The sequence below is a fragment of the Mus caroli genome, unplaced genomic scaffold (genome assembly GCF_978045245.1).
Source record: "Mus caroli unplaced genomic scaffold, Mus_caroli_1 scaffold_2, whole genome shotgun sequence".
NCBI lineage: Eukaryota > Metazoa > Chordata > Mammalia > Rodentia > Muridae > Mus > Mus caroli.
The window spans coordinates 155695723-155721663 of NW_028227257.1; the positions used below are offsets into that span (position 1 = coordinate 155695723).

A 25941-nucleotide genomic window follows, 5' to 3' on the forward strand; every position below is an offset into this window, starting at 1 on the left:
CTGCACCTTGTTCTCAGGCTGAGGGCTGTGTAAAGAAGGCAAAAGCAGCCTTGTTACAGTGCTGTTTATTGAATCCAATATCAGGGGAGAAAAAAAAGAAAAAACACCCTGCCATCTTTCATGAAAAGTAGCTGAGTTCGCTGAGGGCAGGAGCTTGGATTTCAGCAAAGAGCAAATAGCTAGGGTAGCCTCTCACTCCTCAAGGTAGGAGCTGAAATGTGCGACAGCACTCTGGGACAAGATCTGCTCAAGGCCTCCACCTCATCACAGATGAGATAGTATGGACAGATGTCAGCCTGTCCCACAGGCAGTTCCCACCTGTTCATCCTTGGTGTGAGATTCAGATCTGACCCTAAAGGCAAAAGGAGGTAACAGAGAGAGAAGGCAGGGAGAGCCAGGTAAAGGGGCACAGAATACAGTCAGGGCTCCTGGGTATTGACTGGCTTCCAGGACCACCACACCTGGGGCTAAGTCTTGGCCATCCTGACAGTTGCAGGGGTCAGAAATAGAGGGCTGGCTCGCTGCGGAAGTCCGAGAGGTCGTTCTGACTGGCAGGTGTGAGCTGAGAGAAAGAATAGAATATAGCCACTAAGGCTTATCCAGGCTTCAACCATTCCCCAAGCCAGTCAGCCTCCTTTGGTGATCTGGGTGTTCACCCAGCACCCTCCACCTGGCTTACCATGACCTCCTTTGGTGGGAGCTCCACATCAGTTGGAGTCTGCACCAGTGTCTGTTCCTGCCACTTGCTGAAGGCCATGGAATGCTTTGGAGTGTAGCTGGACAGACCTGTGAACGGAAGACAACAGGCATGGATACCTGCAAGTGTGGTCCAGACCCCACTCCCAGGGTGCCCATTCCAATGGCTGTGATTACCTGAGCTGCTCTCAGGTCCCACACTGCTTACAAATGTGGCCCGGGGCAAGAAAACCTTGAAGGGTTTCTCTGAGTCAGGCCCCACTTCCTCCTCTTCACCATCTTCCTCTCCTTCTTCCTCCTCCTCCTCCACCTCTTCCTGTGCCAGAGAGCTCTCAGAAGGGTACTCAAATGTTGTATGCAGGCTCTTGTCATTGAAGGAGATCTTCATCTAGGAGTAAGAGCCATGTCAGCAGGGGCCCTACCACCCAGTTAGGCAGAGGTGCTAAACAGGGAGAGAAGACTCTTCTACCAAGAGTTATAGGATCCACCTATCCCACCCTCTCTCTACCTGTAGCAGCTCTTAAAGCTAATGTCATGTTCTGGGAAGAATCCTAGTACCAACCATCACTGTCAGGGGCTGCTTAAGAGGCTAACACCCATCAGTTGGGCTGTTGGTGCTAAGTACCACCTATTTTTTGGGCTACTGGGGAGTCCCACTTTTTATTCAGAGTAGGGTAATAGCATCAGTGATTCCCAACTCCTACCCTACTGTGTGCCTCACTCACTGGCTCCAGAATTTCATAATCAAACAAATTCTCCCTTTTCTCCTAGTGGCCTGGTTTTAAGGGACAGAAAGCTGTGGGCAACCCTCTGTCATGATCTTCCTGTCTGCTACCTGGGCTGGGAGCTCCATCTCCACAATCAATGACTGCTGAGGTTCCCTGGTCCTCTCAGCTGAGCTCAGCCTAGTGGGTTGGGAATGAACATGAGCACTTGCCTGCAGCAGATGGGGCAGTCTTGCTGGGCTCGAAATATTAAACTCCTAGGCACAGGACACCAACAGCCAGCTCAGGTTCCCCCTCTTCTCCTGGAAGGAGCCAGAGGCCCAACAGGATGGAAGACTAGCCTGGCAGGAGGGTTGAGCCTGTCCTGAGGCAGCAAATGACCCTGGCACACACCACAGAATGGACCAAGGACCCACAAAAGCAGGACGCCTAGACTTTGAACCAGCATCCTGCTTGCTTTCCCTCTCAATCAATGGCCACTTGCCCACATGACTCTCAATACTCCTGAGCCCTCTGCCCACTGGAAGATACCCTGACCCAGGTATCTGCCCCACCCCAGGGGGAAAAACCCCAGGAATTGGAGCTCCTCGATTTTCAACCTGCTCAGAGACGTCTATTCTCCCAGGCCTTCCCTACTTTGGCCATCTGCACACATTAACAGGCAAATTGTGAAACACCCCAGGTCAGGCAAAACAGAGATGTTCACTCCTGTCATAGGAAGACATGTTGGTTGTACCCTGCTTTGACCTCAAGGCCTATCTTGTCCTTGAAGACTAGATCCCATTAGGTGGAAGCTGAGGGATGATGTCACCTAGCCTTCTGAGATAAGTTCCCTAGGAGGAGCACAGGATAGTATAGGGCCCAACATACCTGAGCCTTCTATAGCAAAGTGATGCCTGGATGGAGCCTTTGAGGCCCATCCCTCACTACTGAGAATACAGGACCAGCTGCCAGGGCCCAGCTAGATTAGCACACCCTCATTAGTCTGCATAGTTCCCAGCAGGGAGGCTGAGGGGATAGACACATGTAGGTACGGTGCCTGGCACGGCCTGGCCAGGCTGGGGGTGGGGAAGCAGCTCATAAGCCTGCCTGTCTCAGCTGGGGCCCAGTCCCCCCAGTAACTATCTCCCTTGTCTCCTCTGGCAGACCAGTATTCATAGGTCTCCTTCCTACTTACAGCACAGGTCAGTGGGTCCCATGTAGCTCAGGCTTATAACCCCTGCCAGGGGTGGAACCACCAGGGCATGTGGGGAAGGTCCAGACAGGGATTGTCACTGTACATATCTGGTCACCAGTATCTGGGGGACTTTACCCAGCACACCTAATATGGCAGGCAGGTGATGGAACCTCTGAGCTTTCACATGGCCCTGGGTGGCAGAACCTTCCAGCTTTTACAGGGCCCTTTTGTTCTCCCTCAACCTGCCCTACCCATACACACCCAGCTTGGGTTACCAAAAGGTGTCCACCCTGGGACTCAAAGCGAGGAAACTGCTCAACTGGCCCAGCTGGAGGTCATGTTTAGCCAAACCCTGCCCCCAATCCCTTGCACACAGCCTGGCGCCCATCCTCCATTTGGCCCCCAGCCAAAGTTCCCAAGGGTAACAGGACAATAGATCGGAGCTACCAACTGTGATAGCCACAGCTGCTACACCCCCACCCACCCACCCAGGGTACACCCTGTACCAGTGAGGTTTCATGAATAAGGGTTCAGTCTCTCTCTGGGGATCCGAGCTCCAGAAAGACCATCTAGGGGTCACCCATGAGAAGAGTTGGGTGAGAGAGACTGAATCAAAAGGAAAGCAGGTGAGAGGACATTCAGGCCAGCTTCAACTAGGAAAGGGAGGTGCAGACTGGAGGAAGATGATGGTGCTGGAAAGGGCCAAAAGGGCAGACCCGCCTTCAAATGGGAGCCAGGCTGAGGGCCATAACTAGGTCACACAAGTGAGGGTGGAGTGCCGAGCCCTGAGGACACTATCATGCTAGGGTGTGACACAGGAACAGGAGGTAGGAAAGAGGAAGCAGCAGCAGGACGGGTGGGAGTCACTAGTCAAGGTGGGGAGGGGAACCAAAGTGTGCAGTTGCCCCAAGGCCCTCTGGGACCACCTGCTCCCACAGGAAGAAGCAGGAGTCTGTGCCAGGGCAAAGACTTGGGTTTCAGAAGGAGCACCCTGGGGTCTCCTGGGGCTACAGGTAAGAGAAATGTCAGGGAAGGACAAAGAACATGAGGGCCTCACCCTGCACACTGCTCTGAAGGTTGGGCAGCTTTGTGCCCTGCCCCCTCCCACTGGCATTCTGTGTCTTGCTGGGCAGGGCAGCTGGTGCATGCATAGGCAGGCCAGCACAATCAGCAGGCTCTACTGCTACAGAAAACCCTGCCCAGGCCACTTGGCCATAATAAGCATCATCCATCTGGACCCCCAACTCCCTCCGTCTGGCCCAGACAGCCAGGCTGCTGGCCAGGGTCCCACTCCAGCCCCCTGCTAGTCTTTAGGCCTTGCCCTGCTTTCGTGTTTGAGATCTACATGAACGACCGTACCTGGCAGCCCTGCCCTCTGACTCTAACCCAGCCAAAGGTGATTCTCACACTTGTCTCTAGTCAGGACAGGAGAGCCAGGCAGCTTTTCAGTTTCAAGAAGCCAAGTATCCCAGGATAGGAGCAAGGCGCTAGAAATAGGAACCTGGCCTCAGCTCCGGTCCTGTGAGTTCCACGGCCTCACGAACCCGCCAAGCCTCAGCTTTCTCAGCTCTACAGGAATGGCCTTCATCACGCCCACTTCTTGGACAAGCATGGGGATGGCCCCATCAGAGAGACATCAGGATCAAGAAGCAGGGGAAGATGGGGGAAGGGCCTGGATCACTCTGTCCAAGGACTCAGGGTAAAGAGCACAGGTGAGATTGAGAGAGACATGGTCTCATGTGGCAAAAAAAAAAAAAAAAAAGTGTTATAGCTCTGAGTCTCCTTCCTCAGCAGAATCCACACCAAAGTCACCATGACAGATGGAATTGGCTGGAGTTGATGGCCAGACCACTGTGACAGGAAGTAAGATGTAAGGGAAAAAGAGTGAGGAGGTAAGGTGGCATGGCTCAGGAAACTGAGGCGGAGGGCACAGCATTAACCTGGATAAACCTACATTCTAGCTGTTGTAGCGTAGACACTGCAGGTGCCATCTCAGCAGAAGGGAAAGGTGCACTTCCCTGTACCAACTGACTAAGAGTCATGTGGGATAGGTCTTGGAATTTGCCCCAGGGGACAAACACAGACCCTGGAACAACCAGGAGGAATCTGAGGAATGATTTCCTTGTGCCCAGAGGGTTCCAAGCCACTGGCCAGAGCTGGCTAGGAAATATGGCTCACCTTAGTCATTTGAGCCTCTAGGGGATTATTCTTGAGTTTCTCTGCCCAAGGCCCTCTTGACCATGTCTGGCATGAAGCCTGGGTGTTCAATCCATCCTTGCAGAAGGCAAAGGCCTGCCAAGCTCTGACTCCCGGACCTTCCAGGGTGCTGAGAACTCCCTCCAACTAGCTCATGGGATGTGTGCCCAGACTGACCTCAAAGTCAGGAGGACCTGCAAAAGAATGACTGGCTTTCTTCCTCCCATTTACATCCAGGCTCTGGATTATCTGTCCAAGCTAAACTAAACTGCACAGGAATATGCCAGCTACCTCCAAATCACAGGCCAGGCTAGTTCCTGAAGGTAGACCTGCAATGAGTTGGAATTACCCATTCCAAAGGGATTCTGGAGCCCTGCACTACTTCCCCCAAATCTCTGAAGTAAACAGTAGGCTGACTAACCCAGCCTGGGGCTGTCACAGTTCACAGAGGCCCTGGACCTGGCCCAAGCGCACAGCCCCACTCTCCTGTGATTTATGGAGAAGACCTCCATGCCAGCAGCCTTCTCCTTACCACTTACCTTTTTTCTCGAGGAGCCAGCTTTGATGAGGCAGGACTTCTGCAGGGCCAGGTAACCACCAATCACCTCGATCTCATGCACAGTGGGGTATCGTTTCTTTAGGGTGTTCTCCAGGGTAGTATGGGGTCCTGAGAAGCTATCAGCATCCTGTTCCTCTGCCCCTTGCTGGGCCTGACCATTGGTCTGACTTAAGTGTGGCTCCTGAAGGGTCCCTGGCTTTCTCTTGGGCACTACTGTGAAAGTGTTGCTACCTCGGTTCAGGAGTTCTGAGGTGTGTTCAGGCCTGGCAGGGTGCAGGTGGTACTGGGAAGGCACACCAACTGCTGAGGAGGGCAGTTTGGCTTCTTGAAAGGCCTCCTCCTCTGAGTCTACTTCATCAATGAAGGTGACTGGAAGTCCTGGCCTCACAGGCTCCTGGCCATTCTTGGCCAAGCCAGGAACCCCCAAGCCTTCAGCTGGCTCAGCTTCAGCTGTGGCTGGTAGAAATGGAGGTGGCGAGGCTGGTCTCTGCCACCTAACACACTTGTCTGTGTCAGAAATTGCTGGCTTGGGGCAGGCCCCCTTCCTAACTGCCCACTGCATCTCAGCAGCCAAGGGACTCTTCTCTAGGGCAGGTGCACCATCCACTGTAGACACCAGCTGGGATCCGAGTCCCTGGCTCTGAGAGGCCCAGCCCACCTCCCCCTTTGGCTCCTCAAATTGCCTCCCCGCCAAAGGATAGTTCCCAGGGGCTTTGCGCTTGGGGATCAACACGAAGGAGTTGCGGGAGTTCACTCGGAGGTTGGCCAGGGCCCTGGCCTGAAGGTCCCCGATTGGGATAGTTTCCATGTCTGGCTTGGAGGATGGCCTTATTTCAAAGGAATCATTGGCGCTGGTGGCAGAGGAGACCCACTGGCGCTGACTGGGAGTGGCACTGGCTGGGCTGGGCGCTGGGAAGGCAGGGGGCCCAACTGGAGTGGCACTTGGAGTCCCAGGGCTTGGGGACGGGTGGAGAGAGGGTTCCTTTGACTCCACCTTTGGCTTCCACTTTCCCGGTACAGGCGGAGAGCCTGACAACCCATTGGCAGGGCCGGCAGGGGATTCCTGAGTCATGGGTCCATTAGAAAGCGAGCGATTGACCGCACTGCGGGGCAGGCCCCGGGGGTGGACAGTGAAGGAGTTGCTGCCGGTCTTCTGTAAGAAGTCGCTACGCCGGGCCCCGGGGCCGGCAGTGCCGTCGGGGTGCGCGGGCTCGCAACAGGCAGAGCGCTGACCCGCGCGCTGGGCAACGGGAACAGGCGAAATAGGGGGTGCGGGCTGGCTGAGGAGCACCGGTGAGGCAGGAGCCAACGACCGACTGGTAGGAGTGCGCGTGGCAGCAGATGCAGACGCCACGGGAAGCTGCGGGAGCGCAGGGCGGAAGCGCTCTGGGCTCCCGCGACGGCAGGGCGCAGCAGGCGAGTCGAACTTTTCCAGCAGGCGGCTGACACGGCCGGGCTGTGGCGCCTCGTACACCACTACCTCGGCAGCGCGGATGCCCGCAGCGGGCGGCACAGCGGGTGGGAAGCCTGGCGCTGACTCGATGATGAGGATGTTGTCCGCTCGAATGGTCCGCACGCCGGGCACGCGACAGTACAGCTCCAGCAGCTGCTGAGCGGGCCGCGTCCCGCGCCGCCGCTCCGACTCAAGTCGCATAAACGGGTTCTGGCTTAGTGGACCCAGACTCTCGGCCAGCACCAGCCGCTCGTTAGGCCCATCCGGCGCCGCTCCAGATCCCTGGCCTCCGCTCAGGGCGGCCAGTTTAGCTCGCCTCCGCTCAAGGATCTCCCGTTTCCAGGCGGGCATCACGGTTCGCGGCCCCGGGTCGAGCCGCCCCAGGCCGGCCATGCTGCGGACGCGCGGCCGCCGACAGGACTGCACGGCGACCGCGCGCGGTACAGACTCTCAGCTACCTGCCTCAGTACCGCGCCGTGCCACGCCCCCCTTGGTAGCCTCCAATTGGGCAAGCGCGCTCTGACCTAAGGGCAGAACTGCCTACCTATAGCAGAAGCATACGGCCCAGTTGACTGGAGGATACCCACTAAAACCCTCCCCTTCAGCGTTCTCATTGGACTACGACAGGCAGCAGCCAGACCCTATTGGCGGACCCAGTGAAGCGCTGCTCAATGGCTGCTCCTCACTTCCGCCTCTGCGCTCTGGACCCGGGATCCTGGACCCCAATTTAAGCAATGGTGGTAATTAAAGCAGGTGTCGCCTTGCGGACCCTTGCGACCTAGGTGACCTTGGCACAGTTCTGACTTCAGTACACAGGCTGCACGGGCCTTCCACTTTTAGGCCCAGGCTCCGTTCCAATCTGGAGTCCTTGAACCGCTGTGGACAGGCCGCCAAGGTCCCCTTTCGGACCTAGAAATGCTGCTTCTGAGATCCACCCGGGGGAAAAAGAATCTATTTTCGAGAATCTTGGTTTTGTAGATCCCAGATCTACTATGTGTGTGAATATCTGGTGCACAGCTTGCCGAGTATCCATTGTGTGTAGGAGGCACCAAGCCTTGTTTCTGCGCACACACAGGTTACATATAAAAACTGAGCCTCACACATTTAGGCAGTTCTGTCATGCAGAAAAGTACAAAAACAAGGGTAAAGGTCCCATTAACTCCTGTTGAAACACCAACTTCCAAGAACGGATAGGGGACTAGTGACCCTGAAGGGCCATAATCTCATGACAGATAAGTCTTGAAAAGTTTCTTTGGGTATCGCTGCATAGTGTGCAATATATACCCCTCCCCAGCATACACAGTAGGGCAACTGCTTGGAGGCATTAGGAAGGTGGGGGCTACAGACTGGTGGTGTGTTTTTCCTTTGTCTGCCTTATAGACCACAGCCAGCTGAGGCCTGGCATTGCTGCCCCCGGTGCCACTTGCCTTCCAGGGGGCTCTGTTTCATGGAATGTGGGTCTCTGCAAAAACAAGTTCAGCCTAGGGATAGGTACCTTTAGGCTTCTGGGTTGCATGGCAGCCTACAGCTGGCACCATCTTAGCTAGATCTTTAACTTACTCGCTGGCGCACTCCATCAATATAAACTGGCGATGATAAACTGAATTTCAGCTTTCCGGAAGTCTTTCCCAAGTCAATTATTTATTTACCCTTGGTAGTACCGGAGATTAGACCCAGAGCCTTCTGAAAGCACTCTACTACTGAGCTATAGCCTCATCCCTCAAATCACTTTTTCAAAGGGAACCTCTAGGACTCATGGCTTTTTTTTTTATATATTTTATTTTTATTAGATATTTTCTTTATTTACATTTCAAATGCTATCCCAAAAATTCCCTATACCCTTCCCCCGTGCTGCTCCCCTACACACCCACTCCCACTTCTTGGCCCTGGCGTTCCTCTGTACTGGGGCATATAAAGTTTGCAAGACCAAGGAGCCTCTCTTCCCAATGATGGCCATCTTCTGCTACATATGCAGCTAGAGACATGAGCTCTGGGGGTACTGGTTAGTTCATATTGTTGTTCTACCTATAGGGTTGCAGACCCCTTCAGCTCCTTGGGTACTTTCCCTAGCTCCTCCATTGGGGGCCTTGTGTTCCATCCTATAGATGACTGTGAGTATCCACTTCTGTATTTGCCAGGCACTGGCATAGCCTCACACAAGACAGCTGTATCAGGGTCCCTTCGGCAAAATCTTGCTGGCATATGCAATAGTGTTTGGGTTTGGTGGCTAATTATGGGATGGGGTAGTCTCTGGATGGTCCATCCTTTCGTCTTAGCTCCAAACTTTGTCTCTGTAACTCCTTCCTTGGGTATTTTATTCCCTATTCTAAGGAGGAATGAAGTATCCACACTTTGGTCTTTCTTCTTCTTCTTGAGTTTCTTGTGTTTTGCAAATTGTATCTTGGGTATTCTAAGTTTCTGGGCTAATATCCACTTATCAGTGAGTGCATATCTAGTGACTTCTTTTGTGACTGGGTTATCTCACTAAGGATGATATCCTCCAGATCCATCCATTTGCCCAAGAATTTCATAAATTGTTTTTAATAGCTGAGTAGTACTCCATTGTACACATTTTCTGTATCCATTCCTCTGTTGAGGGACATCTGGGCTCTTTCCAGCTTCTGGCTATTATAAATAGGGCTGCTATGAACATAGTGGAGTATGTGTCCTTATTACCAGTTGGGACATCTTCTGTGTATATATATATGCCCAGGAGAGGTATTGCTGGATCCTCCAGTACTATTATATCCAATTTTTCTGATGAACCACCAGGACTCATGGCTTTTATACTCAGAATTCCAAATTCTAAATTACCAAAATAAAACAGGAAAACACAGAACAAAATCTAAGAAATGTTACACTCCAAAGTTCAGCCTGTATCTTGCTTTAAGAAAAAAATCTGCCCAATCCTGGATTGGAGACATTTTTTTCTAGCTGGGGGCAAATGAGACAAGTCAGGCCTTGACTCATTCCCTCAGCGTCAGTCAGCATGTGACATGACTGAGGAGGTGTAAGCTGCTGTACTCGAGCACAGACCAGCATACCTGTTCTGCAAAGGACCACACTAAGTTATTAGTGATTCTAAACAAGGACAGTTCTGTCACAGGGAAGCATGGCAATGTCAGGATGAACTTCTGGTTATTGCAAATGAAGGCTGCTACAAACAACCAGTATGGAAGGACCAGGCACACTACAAACCTTCTTACATCCTCAGGACAGTCTCTTCTTCATTCAAAATAAATGGTTCAGGGACTGGTAAGGTGTTAAGAACACCTGCTGCAGCTGGGCAGGGGTGGCACACGCCTTTAATCCCACTTTAATCACTTCGGAGGCAGAGGCAGGCGGATTTCTGAGTTCAAGGCCAGCCTGGTCTACAGACCAAGACAGCCAGGGCTACACAAAGAAACCCTGTCTCCAGAAACCAAACCAAAGAAACAAACAACACCCCCCCCCAAAAAAAAAAAAGAAAAACAAAACAAAACCAAAAACCCACCTGGCTGCTCTGTAGAGAGAGAGGGCCTGAATTTGGATCCTAGCACCTGGATGGCTGTAACTTGTTCCTGGGGTTCTAATGCCCTCTTCTGGCCTCCATGGACATTGCATGTGTGCTGCATATCCTCACAGAATTTTGTTGTTGTTGTTGTTGTTGTTGTTAAAAAAAGACCTAGTCAGCTGCTTGGGGGCACATACCTTTAATCCCAGCACTCAGGAGGCAGAGGCAGAGACAGGCAGATCTCTGTGAGTTCAAGGCCAGCCTGGTCTACAAAGGAGTTCCAGGACAGGCAGGGCTGTTTTTATACAGAGAAACCCTGTCTCGAAAAACAAAACGGAAGAATGATCCCACTCAAACAGTTAAGCATAGTGAGGAACCCTGTATTCTGCAGGTCACATTTGATCTGCCAACTATTAACTTTTGTTGATGTTCCTTTAGACTTTCTCCTGTCTCCCTGTCCCCCTCTTCCCCTCCTGCTTTCTCTCTTTCAGGCTGGGTCTCACAGCTCAGGCTGGCTTCCAGCTATGAAGCCAACTGTCACATGCTCTACAAAATACAGCCCATTGTCTTTAGCTGGGGTGGGTAGTAGTGCAAGTTACTCATCTCCTACAACAAGAAACAGAGATTTTCCAAAAATAGTCTAACACCCAAAGTGCTCTAGCCATGGTGCACTAATGACCCCAGCCCTATGATCCCCTGTCCACATGGCAAAGGGCATCTTAGCATTCACCTGATGCAAACATTGAGATGCCTAAATATATATTGTTAATTTCAGGAAACATTTTTTCCATCAGCAAATGGTCTCATTTGGCACACAACTGACATGAACTCAAAGACCGTAAGCTAATAAACTTCAGCTGTAAATGTATCCACTTCCATGAGCATGTGAGCACCCGTCCTAATGTCTATGCTTCCTTTTCTAGGTCTGTCTGTCTCAAGTGTATTAATGACGCCTGCCACAAGGTGGTGGGAAAGTCCGTGAAACTGCAATCGGTTGAGCCAGGAAATCAAGCAATGCCTTGAGAGCAGAATTTTTTTCTCAGATGGCAGATACCCACACAGGGCCCTATTCATGCTCCTTCTCAACAGTCTGCTTTCTCTTTGTGAGGTGGAATGAACAAAAGGCTAGTCTTTGGCAGAAAAGAGGAAAAGGGATGCCAGCCCTCTTTATCAATCCTATAAGTCTGGCCTGGACAGATGAAGGGATATGCTCTGAGGTCAGTGCTGCTGTGTGAACAAGCTCATTTATAAAGGGGGCACATCACCATGGGAAATACTCAGAGCCTAGCAGGATATTTTACTTATATGCAGCCTCCAAATGCTGGAAAAGTTCAGTATTGACTGGCAATTCAGAGCATGAATAACTGGAAATAAGTTTTAATAAACGAGGCTTCACTTGTAAGTTTTGCTCGAGGAAACCATCTTATATATAAAGAAAACTGGACAGTAAACTGGGCACAAGCAAACACTGATTTCTGACCAAAGCTCCACCAGTGTGGCACCAAGTTGGGTCAGGACCGGGAGGTCCAGAACTCCAGCTGCGCAGTGCTCCATTTCCAGCCACTGCAAGAGGCTAGTTGACGCGACAGGCCCGGATCATGAGCAGCTGCAGGAGAATGAAGACCGGAGACGTGATCAGGCCGAACCAGAGCTCTCGAGTCTGCTCCACTAGCTTCTGGCACAGCAGCATCTCAAAGACAAACTTGAGGCTAAGGACGGTGAGAACCCAGAAGAGGCGCAGCACAGCCAGTCGCTTCTCCCCATCTTGGAAGAGTCGAACGGAAACGATGGTGGTGAAGTAGGTACTGAGCCCGTCGGCGGCGAAAAAGGGCACAAAGACGTTCCACCAGGAGAGGCCCGGAGTCAGGCCATCCACTCGCAGTGCCAACAACACGGAGAACACCAACAGGGCCAGCAGGTGCACGAATATCTCAAAGGTGGCGAAGCCCAGCCACTGCACCAGCTCCCGCAGCGAGAATAACATCGCGCCTGCTTAATACCGGCCACCGGTGCCCCGCACCGGGCTGTGACGTCTCCGACCGCAGACCTGGCGACCGCCTGCTGCCGCCGCTGCACACGGGAGGCAGCAAGCAGCCCAACCTGGCCTGGACGCCGGCCCCGGGGCCCTGCGACCCTGAGGACCCCAACACCGGACCCGGAACCGGAGGATAGTAGAAGCCCGCGGTGTGCAGAGGCTATCCCCGCCCCTCCCCGCTGGCGCAGCTGAAATGCGTCATTTCCTGTTGACAGCGGAAGGGGGAAGTTAGTGAGGTGTGCGGTTCTGGCCGGGGTGTGCGGTAATGCAGGTTCCACAGCTCCTGGTGCTTTTCGGCAGCCAGACTGGCACAGCCCAAGACGAAGCGGAGAGGCTGGGCCGTGAGGCCCGGCGCCGGCGGCTAGGTTGCCGCGTGCAGGCTCTGGACTCTTACTCCGTGGTGAGACTCGGGCGCTGCGGCGGAGACCCTCCACCGGACTTCGCGCCCTCGGATGGAGGACGTTTGAGTGCGGCCCTTTGGGCCCAAGCGGATTCAGGGGAAAGGGAGGCACGAGGCTGAGGCCTGAGAAAGCAAAGCCTGGTAGCCACTGGGAATAAGTGTCCAAACACTTTTACTCTGTTCCCCTAGGTGAAGGTGGTGGTGGTGGGATGCGGTGCAGGGAGGGCACTGATCAGGGCTGCCAGAGACCTTACATCTACTTGTGTCTTGTCCTTGAGGCGAATCTCATTAGGGAGCCCCTGGTGATATTTGTTTGTGCGACCACAGGCCAAGGAGACCCTCCTGACAACATGAAGGTAAGGTTGGCCAAATGTGTACCCTCATCCTGTTTTCATTGCTGTATAAGAGTCCCAGCGTGCACAGAAATAGCTTCCCTTCAACGCGTGTTGAGTATGAGAGGTGCCATTGAGAGAGATTCTTTGTATAGACCCGAGGAGAGAAATAGCTCTTAAAACTACACCTGGTGCTAGGGAAAGTGCCAGATGTTCAGAGAGTTCAGAAGGGGGTCCTGAAATCGTACACAACTCTTGGGAAGGAAGGAGCACACCTTTAATTCTACCTCTTGGGTGGCAGGAGCAGATGGAGCTGGCCAGGGCTACATAGGGAGAACCTGTCTCTAAAATAAATTAATAAAAGGAGGGGCAGGTGGTAGTGAGAAGCAATCTGTGTAAAGGGCAGAAAGTTGAGGATTCCCCAGCCATGAACTGTGCTGACAGAAAAGGGGAAGAAAGGTTCATTCAAAAAACCTGGATAGCTACAGTGAAACGTCCTATTAAGATGAAAGCTATAGGGACTATGGAAGTGACACAGTGATGCTGTCAGTGTAGCAAGACCACCGCCTATCTGAACATGGCAAGAATAATGCTAGGCAATAAATATATCCACGTAAGCAGGAGGTGCACACGTGCCCTGAGCTGGGTGGTGGCCCAAGGCTGAATAAATCAGGCACATTCCAGAGATCCCAAAAGGTAGACTCAGCAGGGTGTGTAATCAGAGGGATATAGAAGATGAGGGCAGAATCACAGCACAAGAATCCAAAGTAAAGCCAGACTTGGTTGTGCACGCCTTTAATCCCAGCACTCGGGAGGCAGAGGCAGGCAGATTTCTGAGTTTGAGGCCAGCCTGGTCTACAAAGTGAGTTCCAGGACAGCCAGGGCTATACAGAGAAACGCTGTCTCAAAAAAACAAAAAACAAACAATCCAAAGTAATTCCACCTGTGGATTGAGAGGACCAGTTAGGGCAGGTGCCAGGAGGTACCTAGAGGAGCTGCAGTTAGCTGTGCAGAACTGGGAAGGTCCTGGCACAAGCATCATTGTTGAAGCACCCAAAATAAAACTGAAAAAACAGCCCCTATCCCTCAGGCCTGCCATCTAGCATGGGCAGGGTCAGAAAGGAGGAGTTCCCCTTCCCAAGGTCAGTGATAGGGTGGGAGGCTTGAGAGACGTCTCTGGGCTCAGTAGAGACTGCGAAGGAGAGCATTCTATGGGGGGCAGACACTGTGATCTCCAGCACTAGAGAAGATGAAGTAGGATCAGGAGTTCAAGGCTGCCCTCACCTACATGTTAAGAAACTATATCAGCTAGGTATGGTGATATGCACCTGTAATCTCAGCCCTCCAGAGGCTAAACCTGAAGGACCAAGAGTTTGGGGCCAGCCTCAAACTAGTGTCAACCAAAAACATGTATCAAAACAAACAACTCATCAGGCAGTGGTGGCACACTTGGGAGTCTGAGGCAAGTGGAGTTTGAGGCCAGCCTGGATTACAGAGGGAGTTCTAGGACAGCCAGGGCTACAGAGTGAAATCCTGTCTCAAAATAAAAAATAGGAAAAGGACAAGGAGGTGAGGGAATAGTGATCTCCCTCAGGTTTGAGGTGTGCTGGTCTGTGGATACCCCACGTAGGAGCAGGAGTCAGTAGTTACTGTCTCAGTCACAACCGGAACTGAAGTCCCTTGAAGAGGCTACAGACCCAGCATCCCAAAACACATCCAGCAGTGTGGTCCCTCAGGTCTGCAGGGCAGGAAAGCCTTGGCCTTGGCCTCTTTGCCCTAATCCTCTTTAAAAACACATTGGAGTTATAGGGGGAAAAAATCCAGTAACTGGGTCTTTGCTTATCTCTTTCTGGTGAAATCTACTGTGATAGGCATGTCCCAAAGCTTTTCCAGCAGCTTCTTAAGTACAAATAGGTCACAGAGAGTCAAAGAGGCGAGGGGAGGGAGACAGAGAGAATGGATGAATGAATGAATATGTTTGCTGGAGTGAAGACTCTAGTGAAAGGCAAAGACAAACAGAACCTAGAATTCAGTATGGATGCAGCCATTACTGGGCTAAGAGCAGCGTCAAAGGAGGCTAGACAGAGATAGGGAAGCAGGGAAAAAATTGCAAAGTATTGGAAGATATAGCTGAGCAGTTCTCCCAAGTGTAACACAGAAATTGGACAGTGGAGGAAAATAGTCAACAGAACCTAAAGATCATGTGAGGAGTGACAAAGTAAGGAAGGGGTAGAAAGGCAGTCAGTAAGGACAGTAAAGGTGTTACACAGCTGGGTGGTGCTGGCACAGCCTTTAATCTCAACATGCCACAGGCAGGTGGAGCTCTTGAGTTCAAGGTCAGCCTAATCTACAGAGAGAGTTCCAGGACAGCCAGGGCTACACAGAGAGACCTTGTCTACAAGGAAATAAACAATGTCACATAATGGAAGGACAGAACTACTGCCTGAGACAGTGACCACATGCTTGCAAAGGGGCACCCAGAGAGGATGAGTTTAACTATTGGGGATAATAGACAACATGGCCTAATGGCTGACAGGCCAGAGGGCAACAAACTGGAAAGGTCATTATAAACTCAGAGTTCGAGGGCATGAGTCAGTGACTCAACACCTTCAGAGAATCAAAGCACAGCCCATCTCCCTTCTTTACCCAGAAAACTTGAGTGAGAACTTATAGCTGGCCTCTCCCTTCTTATGGCCGTAGACTGGCTGGTCCACCACCACAGTAATAGAGAAGCAGCTGGAGGGTGGTAAGCGAGTTCACCCCTAGACCAGATCAGGAAGAATACTGCACTGAGTGTCCTGCAGGGGGGCAGCAGGTAATTAATTGGGGCACTGAGCTACAGGTTACCATATATGAGAAATACTTACACAGTTGGGATAAGTTTTCTTTGTGCGCAGGTTCCTGGTCTATAATTTTGTTCCATGTGAAGGAGAGATGTCCAGATTGGTCAGTGTACAGTTCTGGGCTCTAATGGTCTTCCTTCCACACCATCCTCTCCTGTCCCTGCTGGGACCTCAGACAGAAAACTGGCCTGCGCTACGGTCCTAACAGTTTTCCTATGGCTACAGAACTTCTGGAGGTTCATATTCCGGAAGAGCCTGCCGTCCAGCTCCCTCTGTCAAATGGATTTTGCTGTCCTAGGCCTCGGGGATTCCTCATATGCCAAGTGAGTAGGGGGTGGACTTGCTGGAGACAGTTATTAAAGTCAAGGAAGAAATGAAGCAGGCAGCTGGTACCCCAGGTGCCCATCCGTTGTAGACCATGTGACCCTACACTGTGTTGGCTCATCAACCTTATGCACAGATATTCCCTAGTGGTCACACTAATCTTTGTAAGGACTTGGCATAGAGAAGGCCACCACTGGGGAAGGAACAGGGTGGCAGAGTACCACCATGGAATTCAGGGCATGGTGAGGCTCAGACCAGCTAGCATTACATTACAACATCCAGTCTGTCCCTGTTCCTCACTATGTTCCAAACATAGTCTGAAGTATTAACAACTTGAAAAGAGCCCTGAGGTGAATAGCTTACCTTTAGGTAGCTTATTAGACATGCTCATGGGTTCTCGCTGTCAGGGTTTGAGGCATTGTGTCCCTAAACAAGCAGTGCTGTGAGCTTCGTTTACTTCCTGCAGTGATGATGAGGGATTTCCACGCAAAGGTGCAAGTAGCTATGTAATACCTAAGACCTGTTTTCCACAGGGCCCAGTGTCATCCAGCACTGAGGGCCACTCCAGCCCCCTAAAAAGTTGTGTTCATGGCAGGGTTCTTGATTACTTTAGATAAAAAGAACAGAAAATGGGGCTGGAGAAGATGGCTCAGAGAGATCGAGAGCACTGACTGCTCTTCCAAAGTCCTGAGTTCAATTCCCAGCAACCACATGGTGGTTCACAACTGTCTGTAGTGGGATCCAATGCCCTCTTCTGGTGTGTCTGAAGACAGCTACAGTGTACACATGTAAAAATAATTAAAAACCAAACAACAGAAAATGGAAGCTGAGCATGGTGACTTACTACCTTACCATCCCAGCACTCAGAAAGCAAATAAGGGAGAATTGCCACAAACCTTGGGTAGGACTGGATCCTACTACATCATAAAGCAGAGAAAATAGGAAGATGGTGGTGGTGTGACTTGCTTGGTTAGAGCTTTTGCTCACTGGCACTATGGATACACAGAGAAGGTAGGATAGAGCCCAACTATGGATGTGGTTCCCAAAAGGACAAGCTGATGCAAGGACCAGTGAGTCTTTTACAGACCAAAGAGGGGAATATTCTCACAGAAAAACACGGTTATCTGCTCTCCGCCCAGCCCCACCTCCAATAGCAGCTGTGTAGCCCTGGCACAGGGAATCCATGGTCTTGATCACTTCAGAGATATGGGTTGATAAAATGAGACTGTTGTCCATGTGGTAGCTTCTTGAGATCAAGGGACTTACCATTTGTGGTTATAGCTGTTGCTCCAATCTCTCATCCCCTGCATGCTGAAGTCAGTGTGCACCATCCTGCACTGCCCAGGAAGTTGACTGCACTATCGCCCCATACTGTTGGTTAGCCCACACTCTGGGCCTGCCTTACTGTCTCCACCCACAGGTTCAACTTTGTGGCCAAGAAGCTACATCGTAGGCTGCTGCAGCTAGGAGGCAGTGCCCTTCTGCCCCCATGTCTGGGTGATGACCAGCATGAGCTGGGGTAGGTGTTGGTGTCAGTGTTCCTCTGTGGTGACCCTTCTTGGCTCTGGCCCACTGAGGCCAATGCCTGTACTCTTTCCTAGGCCTGATGCTGCCATTGACCCCTGGGTAGGAGACCTTTGGGAGAAGATAATGGTTATGTACCCAGTACCCCTTGACATTCCTGAGATTCCTCATGGAGTCCCGTGAGTCTGAGCCTTGGGTATATGAATATCAAGGGACTTTGAGCTGTTTTATGCCCCCCAGGCCACCCAACTGATAGTTCCACTTTCCACAGCTTGCCCTCCAAGTTCATCTTCCAGTTCCTTCAGGAGGTCCCCAGCATAGGGGCTGAGGAGCTCAACATAGCCAGCTCAGCCCCTCAGACACCCCCATCAGAGTTACAGCCTTTCCTGGCACCTGTGATCACCAATCAGAGGGTCACTGGCCCCCAACACTTTCAGGATGTTCGGCTGATTGAATTTGACATTACAGACTCAAATATCAGGTAAGGAACCCAAGCCCTCAAGCAGTCAGGCAGGGTGCCCATATGTTCCTAGGAAGCTAGTGTGGTCAGGGAAAAGGTAAGCAGTAGTTAGGGCTTCACAAGGGTATGCCAGAGCCAAAGGCCAGGCAGTTCTGAGAGCTTGACCTCCAGCCCACCTCCATCTCCTTAGTACCTTCATTCCCCCCACAGTACACATCCCTTCTGTCCCCTCAGCTCCTCTGTCCTTTCTACGCCATCCCCACATTTCTGGTGACTTTTTCATACAGTTTTGCTGCTGGTGATGTTGTATTCATTTTGCCCTCTAACTCGGAGGCCCACACCCAGCAGTTCTGCCAAGTGTTGTGCCTGGACCCCAATCAGTTTTTCACACTTAAGCCACGGGAACCAGGTGAGTGCGGGAGATGTACCAGCTCTGAGCTCCAAGGTGCCACCTAATGACCCGACCCACCAAGCCTCCATGCCACTCCCGCAGGTGTCCCTGACCCACCAGGGCTGCCCCAGCCCTGTACTGTGTGGCACCTCGTGTCGCAGTACTTGGACATTGCCAGTGTGCCCCGCCGTTCCTTCTTTGAGCTCCTTGCTTGTCTCTCCCAACATGCGCTGGAGCGAGAGAAGCTGCTGGAATTGAGCTCTGCCAGAGGTCAGGAAGAGCTCTGGGAGTACTGCAATCGGCCCCGCAGAACCATCTTGGAGGTGGGCCGGCCTGTGGGCAGGCAGGTGGGTATGGGCTGCTGAGGTGTGGTGTGCACACCAGCACACAATAAGACTCCATTTATCCAGGTGCTATGCGACTTCCCACATACAGCGGGCGCCATTCCTCCAGACTACCTTTTGGACCTAATCCCTCGGATCCGCCCACGGGCTTTCTCCATTGCCTCCTCCCTACTGGTGAGGGGCTCTGAGTAAAACTGAAGACTGGCTGGAAAAACTGGGACTGGGTAGGGCGTGTGTAGATGGGGGTTGCCTCTCTACCAGGGACTGTCCCTCCTGGGGTTGGTAGTAGGCAGGAGTGCTTTAGCAGGGCAGTGCCATCACTGTGTCCCTAGGCTCATCCCAGGAGGCTACAGATCCTTGTGGCTGTGGTAAAGTACCAGACTCGTCTGAAGGAGCCCCGCCGTGGTCTCTGCTCCTCCTGGCTAGCATCCCTGAATCCTGGGCAAGGTAAATCCATAGTTCTGGGGTTGGGGGTTGGGAGAGAATATAGCCTCAAGTGCCTGTCTTCCCCTGTTCCTGCTACCCCAGGAGCTCAAGTCCCAGTGAGCACCTTAGCACTGTCTTTGACCTCCTTCATGTCATTTTCCTTCTGCAGCAGGACCTGTCCGGGTGCCTCTGTGGGTACGTCCTGGGAGCCTCGTGTTCCCAGAAACACCAGACACACCCATTATCATGGTGGGGGCTGGAACTGGTGTGGCCCCCTTCCGAGCAGCCATTCAGGAACGAGTGGCCCATGGCCAAACTGGTGAGTACAGGAGCTCCAAAGCAGTGTGACCTGACCACTGAGCCTGGTCTAGCTGAATTTCTGCATCCAGACGGGGACTGCCCTATGTACCCCAGGAAACTTCTTGTTCTTTGGCTGCCGCCAGCGGGATCAGGACTTCTACTGGCAGACTGAATGGCAGAAGCTAGAGCAGAAGGGCTGCCTGACCCTGGTTACAGCCTTCTCCCGGGAGCAGGTGAGTATATTCAAGTTAGATAGGACAGGAGTTGGGATGGCTGAAACTTAGCCTCTGACACCTGCAGGAAAAGAAGGTATATGTGCAGCACCGGCTTCGAGAGCTGGGGCCACTTGTCTGGGAGCTGCTGGATGGCCAAGGTGCCTACTTCTACCTAGCAGGGTGAGCAAACTTGGGAATGTCGGGGAGTGGACCAGCCTTTAGGGAAGGGAAGTAGTAAGGGTTGGGAATCCGGGATCACTGAGCTTTCTGAGGCCTGCCTTTCCAGCAATGCTAAATATTTGCCTACGGATGTTTCGGAAGCCCTTATGTCCATTTTCCAAGAAGAAGGACGACTCTCTACTGCAGATGCATCTGCCTACCTTGCTAGGCTCCAGCAGACACTGCGCTTCCAGACTGAGACCTGGGCCTGAGGAGCCACTTGCTAGCTCACACCCACATTAACAGCTGCATTGGGGAGCCTGCTGGAGTCTAGAAGGCCCATCATTACCTCTTGCCTTCTAATCCCAGAACACTGGGTAGACCCACAGTTTCGCTTTTTTGGTCCAGCTGACCAGGAGGGCAGTCCCTGCGTACAGCCAAACTCAGTGAAATCCATTGTCCCATACGTAGCCCCAGCCCCGGTGCAGCCAGCACTCCTAGTTTTCTCTCAGACCCCTTCATTCTGCCCCAAATCTGTATTTATAGTCCATACCACCAAGGGCCTGCTAAGCCCTCCAAAGGGCATAGAGCTGTGCAGGCTGCACTGCCCGTCTGACCCTGTGCTATTCCCATTAATCCCATAACACCTGTGCAGCTCAGCTCAGTTGAAAAGCCACCAGTGACCAAGTCTCCTGAGCGTTGGGAATGGGCAAATCTGTCTGTCTTCAGGTCCATAAACATGAGTTAACTGCCTGGGTAGCCACTCACTTCTCTTATTGCTTCTAGGTTTGAGAGTGGTGGGTGGAACATGGATTATCTGCATCTGCTAGTGGTGGGCAAAGACCCCTCCAGGGCATGAGCGTAGGCTTGTACTGACAGCTTAGCCAAGCTAGTCCCCTTCTCTGATGGCCACACAACTCAGCCAAGCTCATATACCCTTCTCTCATGGCCAAGCAGAGAGGGCTTAGAGAGCTATTTGGAAGTCCCAGCCAAGAGCCAGCTTGCACTATTCTTTCCAAAGAACTGAAAGAATGATCAGGTGGAGGAGGTGTGATTTGTGTTGGCCCGCCCATGGGCAGGGCCTCCACTGCTGGGAAGAAAACCCTGTTGGAGGAGTCAGACAGGTCCAAGGGCAGCTGGGAGCTAAGGAACCTCTGTTCTGTCTGTCAACTTGTGGAACAGGGACCAGACCAACACCACTCTTAGGCCTGAGATACCAAGAGTTGACATGCTGCGGGGACCCAAGTGAAGCTTACTTCCAGTGAGGTCAGCAAGCCGAAGGGTTAGCTAGAGGTTAGTGCTCAGGTGAATGGGTGGAAGCCAAGCTCTGCCTGACTCCTGAGGGCCACACCTTCATTTCTGCAACAATCCCTGCTGTCATCCTGGAGTCTCAGTCTACGCATCCTGACCTCTGTTCTGGTGGCTCTAACCTGGGACCTAATGACACCAGCTCTGTGTCTACTAGTTCATCCGGTGCTTCTCTGGGTCCTGAGCTCTTGGACCCACTGTGCCAGCTGCCAGCAGATGAAGAGGATGATCTCAGGGCCCCTCTGGGTGCCAGAACTCCAGACAGTAAACCGGAACTGGAGGCCAGAGACCCATCCGCTGCCTGGGCCCTGGAGTCAACTGTGGAAGAGCAGGAAGGTGAGGGGCAGGTTGTGGAGGAGGAGGAGTGTCCCATCTGTGCTGAGCCTTATGGGCCTAGTGAGCACCACCTGACCCTGCTAAACTGTGGTCACAGCCTGTGTGTGGGCTGCCTACACCAGCTGTTAGGCATGACCCCCAGAGCTGACCTGGGCCGTGTGTGCTGTCCACTGTGTCGTCAGAAGACACCCATGCTAGAGTGGGAGATCTGTCAGCTGCAGGAGGAACTGCTTCGAGCTGATGGACCCCAGCGCCCAATGCGGACTGCATCCATCACAGCCCTGCATCCTGGCCCTTGGCCCTGGGGTCCCTTAGAGCACCGCTACCAGCTGCGTTTCTTGGCAGGACCTGTGGGAGGGCGGAGCTGTCTCCCCTTCCTGCCCTGCCCTCCCAGCCTAGGCACCTGGTTGTGGGCACTACGGGAACGTGGCCCCTGTGCCCGCCGCTTGTCACTGCTGAGCCTGTTGGTCCTTGAACTGCTCGGGCTGGTGGTCATCTTCATGCCGCTCCTTTTACTAGGGGTACTCTTCATGCTGCTAGACCGTTCCACCCACTAAGCAGAGCCCAGAATGCTGGCCAAGCTTTGAAGTCCATGCTCGGATTCTGGTAATCAGCAAAGACTTGTTATCACCAATACCAAGACTATACATGCCTAAGAGCCTAAGCCAGTCAGAGTGCTTACACACCCTTGCAGCCTAGATACTAGCTAAAGCCAAGGACACAAGGACAGCCTCTGAAGGAGCTTGGCCTGGCAGGAAGAGCTGTGAAAAGAGCCCTATGTGCTCACTATGGGCGGTCATCTCACTGGCCACAGGCAGAAGCTGGGCTATACCGCCAGATCGTAGTCCAGCTGGTGAAAGTGGACACAAATGTGTGATTCTAACAGTGATTCTGTTTATCCTGAAATCTGTTCATTGGAGAAGGCAAGGGCTCCAGACTCTCACCTGCACCAGACAGAAGCTGGTGTGTGTCCTGAAGGCAACAGCAGCAGCCACAGTAACTACCAGGAGAGGCCTGCATTGCACAAGCCAGCCTTCAAAAGCTCCCACCCAACCTAAGCTACTCACCAGAGAAGGTAGCCCAGAGGAGCTGGGATCAATATTGCCTTTGTTTTGCAAGGGCCCATCCAGACCCTGAAGCCTCCAAATGCCCAAGGTCTGTTGGGCTCTGTTCCTAATTGACTCTGAAATTCATGTCACTGGACCAGGAGCCCTCACTTGGGAGATGCAGACAAATGCAAGCTCACTTCATGGCTCATTGGTGACACAATGTAAGGTGAAACATTTCAAACTGAGTCCTATATAACAAGCATAAGAAAGGCTCTCAGACCGGGCAGTGGTGGCACACACCTTTGATCCCAGCACTCGGGAGGCAGAGGCAGGCAGATTTCTGAGTTTGAGGCCAGCCTGGTCTACAGAGTGAGTTCCAGGACAGCCAGGGCTACACAGAGAAACCCTGTCTCAAAAAAAAAAAAAAAAAAAAAAAGGCTCTCAATAAATAGTTGTTAGCTATTCTATTATTACCTCTGCCATCCTCATTATTACTCCATCTCTGCCATCCAGGCACTCTCCTCACAACCCTTCAATGGTTCCTGTTCCAGTCATAGGCAGATCATTTAAAAGACTGCTGGGGCCGGGCGTGGTGGGCACGCCTTTAATCCCAGCACTCGGGAGGCAGAGGCAGGCGGATTTCTGAGTTCGAGGCCAGCCTGGTCTACAGAGTGAGTTCAGGACAGCCAGGGCTACACAGAGAAACCCTGTCTCGAAAAACAAAAAGACTGCTGGGTCCTTGGTCTTAGCCAGCTGTAAGCCTCTACATATGCTGTCCAGAGGCTATTTCCATACATCCTTGGCCAGAAGAAAAGTTTGAGTTTTTTGGACAGGATCTCTCTGTGCAACCTATGCTGACTTCACAACCCTCCTGCTTTAGCTTCCAGTGTGCTGGGACTACCAATGAGCTTCACCACACACAGCTAAAAGTCCTGTCTCCCTAGCTGGGCCCCATCTCCATGTACCAGTGTGTTCCCAGCTAGTCCAGACCTCCTAAGCAGTACACTCCGGCCAGCTTGCCCTTCCACAAGCAGAGCAAGCCAACCTTGAATGGAGCTGGTTCACCCTCTGGCAGCTCCTGGTTAGACCATGTTGGACTATAGCCTTGGGAATCTACCCTAGGCCCAGGCATGGGGATAGCCCACAGGAGTTAGCTTCAATCAGTGAACAAGTGCAAACTTTGGCAAAGAGTTTTAATGGCAAAGTTGGCTGCAGCGACAATGCCACGCAGGGTAGGGCCAGAAGCCACAGTGGGCAAGAAAGGGTCAGCGGGCAACAGGACAAAGCCAGTTCCCTGAAGAAGCGGCGAGCAAGGACCTGCAGGCAGTAGTGGGCAGGTGGACACTACATGATGGAACAGGCAGATAGTGGGTTCCGCACATGGCAGGTGCATGCAGCCCCACAGTACTGCCGGAAGGTCTGGTAGCAGCTGCCTTCAGATTCACCCCCCCACTGTCCACCGGATGGGGCAGTCAGGGCTTCAGGTGGCAAGCGGCTCAGGATGGATGTGTTGACAGCCAGTGCAGCCAGGCCATAGTCAGTGAAGAGCACAGTCTCCCGGTGGCAGGTGGGACAGGAGATGAACTTGTACTTAGGGCAAGACTCATAAAGAATCTGCAGGCACTGCTCACACACAGAGTGCAGGCAAGACAGCACACGGGGCCGCCGCTGAGTGACGTTGTATGTGTGCCCACAGGTGGGGCACTCCAGGGGCTCACCTGCTATCACTGGCCCAGATGATGAAGGTGCAGAGGCTGTTGGGCCAGGTCGAATCACATACTGATTTACAATGACCTCATCCACTGGTGCCACCCGGGGGAAGCCCAACTCAGAACTGCCCTTGCGGGGCCGCCTTGGCAAGGGTGGAGTGTGGGATGCTCCTTCCAAGGTAGGCATGTCCCCCCCACATGCCTGGTTGACAATGATCTCTGTGTCTGAGGGCCAAGCACGCTTGGGTGCCAGAGTGGGAGTGGGCCTGGGTGCAGGAGGGAAGCAGGGGGTGGCCGCCGGGAGCTCAGGGAACTTTTCAGGGTGGACAATCTTCATGGCCTCCATTTTGAGGATGACATGGGGGCCTTTCAGGCAGGACATGAGGAGGCCCGGCCATCCACTGCCCACCTCAGGCCCAGGGTCAGCTGGCATCCGGCTCTCTACAGTCAGACTGGATGTTGGCACAGGTGGGGGTGTTGGGTGGGGCCGTGGGGGAAGAGAAGGGGCTGCATCCTGGTCCTGCCAGGCCTGGTGAGGACCACGGTTACTTTGTGGACTGCAAGGGGCAGCCGGTGACAGCTTGGAGGGCAACCCCCCTCCCAGTGGCCACAATGGCTTATCTGATTCAGTCCGAAGAGGAGGAGGAAGAGGAGGGGGAGGGGGAAGCAGGCGGGGACAAGGGGGTATGGGTGGCTGTTTGGGGCTCTGGAGCTCACCCAGGGTCTCTGTCTGCTGAAGCTGGCAAGGGGGCGTGGAGGGGCCTCCTCCTGTAGCAGAGGTCAGCAGTCCCTGGGCCGGGACATCTGGGCAGGCAGGGGCTAGGTGGGCCCCATGGCTCCAGGACAGGGCGCCCAGGGAAGGCAGCTAGCCTGATCCCTGGCTGCCAGAGGACCTGGGCTGAAGGCTCCGCGGCAACAGCAATGGAGAGGCCTGCACCAGGCCTGAGCTGCGGGTGAGAGACAGCGTGAGGGCAGCACGGGGCCCACCTCACTCTCGCCCTTGCCCTCGCCCCCATCCTTCACAAAGGACAGGGTGCCCGACCTCTGACCCTGACCTCATCCGTGGGATCTCCACGGAACTCTGAACGCAACCCCCTCCCCAGTATACTCTCCGAGATCCGACTCACTGTCCGGAGGACTATGAAAATGGAAAGGGGTGATGTCTCTGGCCCCCGCCCCTCCCCCTCCTCCCCCTCCCACCCCCGCTCACCTGCCCCAGCCTGGCGTTCCCCGGCTGCGCCGCCGCCGCAGCAGAGGTTGTCTCAAAGGCAGGCCCGGATGCGGCGCTCACACCTTGCTCTAGTGACTCCGATAGCTCCCGCGGCTCCAGTGGAGACCTCGGGCGATGGCGGGCGCAGACGGCACCCAGGGCGCGAGCGCTGGTGCTGGACGCAAGGCTCGGCGTGGTGGCGGCGACAGCGGCGACGGCGGCGGCGGCAGGTGCGTGCGGAGCGTGGCGCGCTCTGCGGCGGAGGCGCGGGGACCGC

General features: G+C 53.3%; 4 protein-coding genes across 10 annotated transcripts; 1 reads left to right on the forward strand and 3 right to left on the reverse strand.

The window, feature by feature from the left end:
- Positions 1-49: 49 nt before the first annotated feature.
- On the reverse strand, positions 50-7287 carry Tprn (taperin). The gene is made up of 4 exons (XM_021155869.2): positions 5334-7287; positions 874-1084; positions 680-786; positions 50-562 (listed from the first exon to the last, which is right to left on the reverse strand). The coding sequence occupies exons 1-4, from the start codon at positions 7197-7199 to the stop codon at positions 500-502; spliced, it is 2247 nt and encodes a 748-aa protein (XP_021011528.1). The 5' UTR covers positions 7200-7287; the 3' UTR covers positions 50-499.
- A 3258-nt stretch (positions 7288-10545) lies between these two features.
- On the reverse strand, positions 10546-12504 carry Tmem203 (transmembrane protein 203). Its single transcript, XM_021155829.3, has one exon. It carries the CDS (start codon positions 12281-12283, stop codon positions 11873-11875), a length of 411 nt encoding a protein of 136 aa, XP_021011488.1. The 5' UTR covers positions 12284-12504; the 3' UTR covers positions 10546-11872.
- Positions 12467-20805, forward strand: Ndor1 (NADPH dependent diflavin oxidoreductase 1). Of its 7 annotated transcripts, none has more exons than XR_003835951.2 (14): positions 12467-12734; positions 13013-13090; positions 16135-16232; positions 17654-17752; positions 17835-17936; positions 18029-18238; positions 18505-18626; positions 18711-18931; positions 19019-19126; positions 19296-19399; positions 19551-19697; positions 19793-19911; positions 19979-20073; positions 20180-20236. XR_003835951.2 is itself a non-coding variant. In XM_021156066.2 (14 exons), exons 1-14 carry the CDS (start codon positions 12600-12602, stop codon positions 20322-20324), a joined length of 1797 nt encoding a protein of 598 aa, XP_021011725.1. In that variant the 5' UTR covers positions 12467-12599; the 3' UTR covers positions 20325-20805. The 7 variants fall into 7 exon arrangements, 5 of the variants coding, with proteins under 5 accessions (XP_021011725.1, XP_021011726.1, XP_029329881.1 ...); XR_003835950.2 differs by having other exon boundaries at positions 19548-19697; positions 20180-20234; XM_021156066.2 differs by having other exon boundaries at positions 19285-19399; positions 19548-19697; positions 20180-20805.
- A 2501-nt stretch (positions 20806-23306) lies between these two features.
- Rnf208 (ring finger protein 208) lies at positions 23307-25941 on the reverse strand. The gene is made up of 2 exons (XM_029474243.2): positions 25665-25941; positions 23307-25401 (listed from the first exon to the last, which is right to left on the reverse strand). The coding sequence occupies exon 2, from the start codon at positions 24885-24887 to the stop codon at positions 24090-24092; it is 798 nt and encodes a 265-aa protein (XP_029330103.1). The 5' UTR covers positions 24888-25401; positions 25665-25941; the 3' UTR covers positions 23307-24089.

Excerpts from the sequence above, each read along its gene's own strand:
- Tprn (XM_021155869.2), bottom strand. The coding sequence starts at position 7,199 with ATGGCCGGCCTGGGGCGGCTCGACCCGGGGCCGCGAACCGTGATGCCC. Across the intron at positions 1,085-5,333 it reads CTGGCTCCTCGAGAAAAAAG|ATGAAGATCTCCTTCAATGA; the intron begins GTAAGTGGTAAG and ends TCTTACTCCTAG. Across the intron at positions 563-679 it reads TCCCACCAAAGGAGGTCATG|CTCACACCTGCCAGTCAGAA; the intron begins GTAAGCCAGGTG and ends TCTTTCTCTCAG.
- Ndor1 (XM_021156066.2), top strand. The coding sequence starts at position 12,600 with ATGCAGGTTCCACAGCTCCTGGTGCTTTTCGGCAGCCAGACTGGCACA. Across the intron at positions 12,735-13,012 it reads CTCTGGACTCTTACTCCGTG|GCGAATCTCATTAGGGAGCC; the intron begins GTGAGACTCGGG and ends CTTGTCCTTGAG. Across the intron at positions 18,932-19,018 it reads CCCGCAGAACCATCTTGGAG|GTGCTATGCGACTTCCCACA; the intron begins GTGGGCCGGCCT and ends CCATTTATCCAG.
- Tmem203 (XM_021155829.3), bottom strand. The coding sequence starts at position 12,283 with ATGTTATTCTCGCTGCGGGAGCTGGTGCAGTGGCTGGGCTTCGCCACC.
- Rnf208 (XM_029474243.2), bottom strand. The coding sequence starts at position 24,887 with ATGCCAGCTGACCCTGGGCCTGAGGTGGGCAGTGGATGGCCGGGCCTC.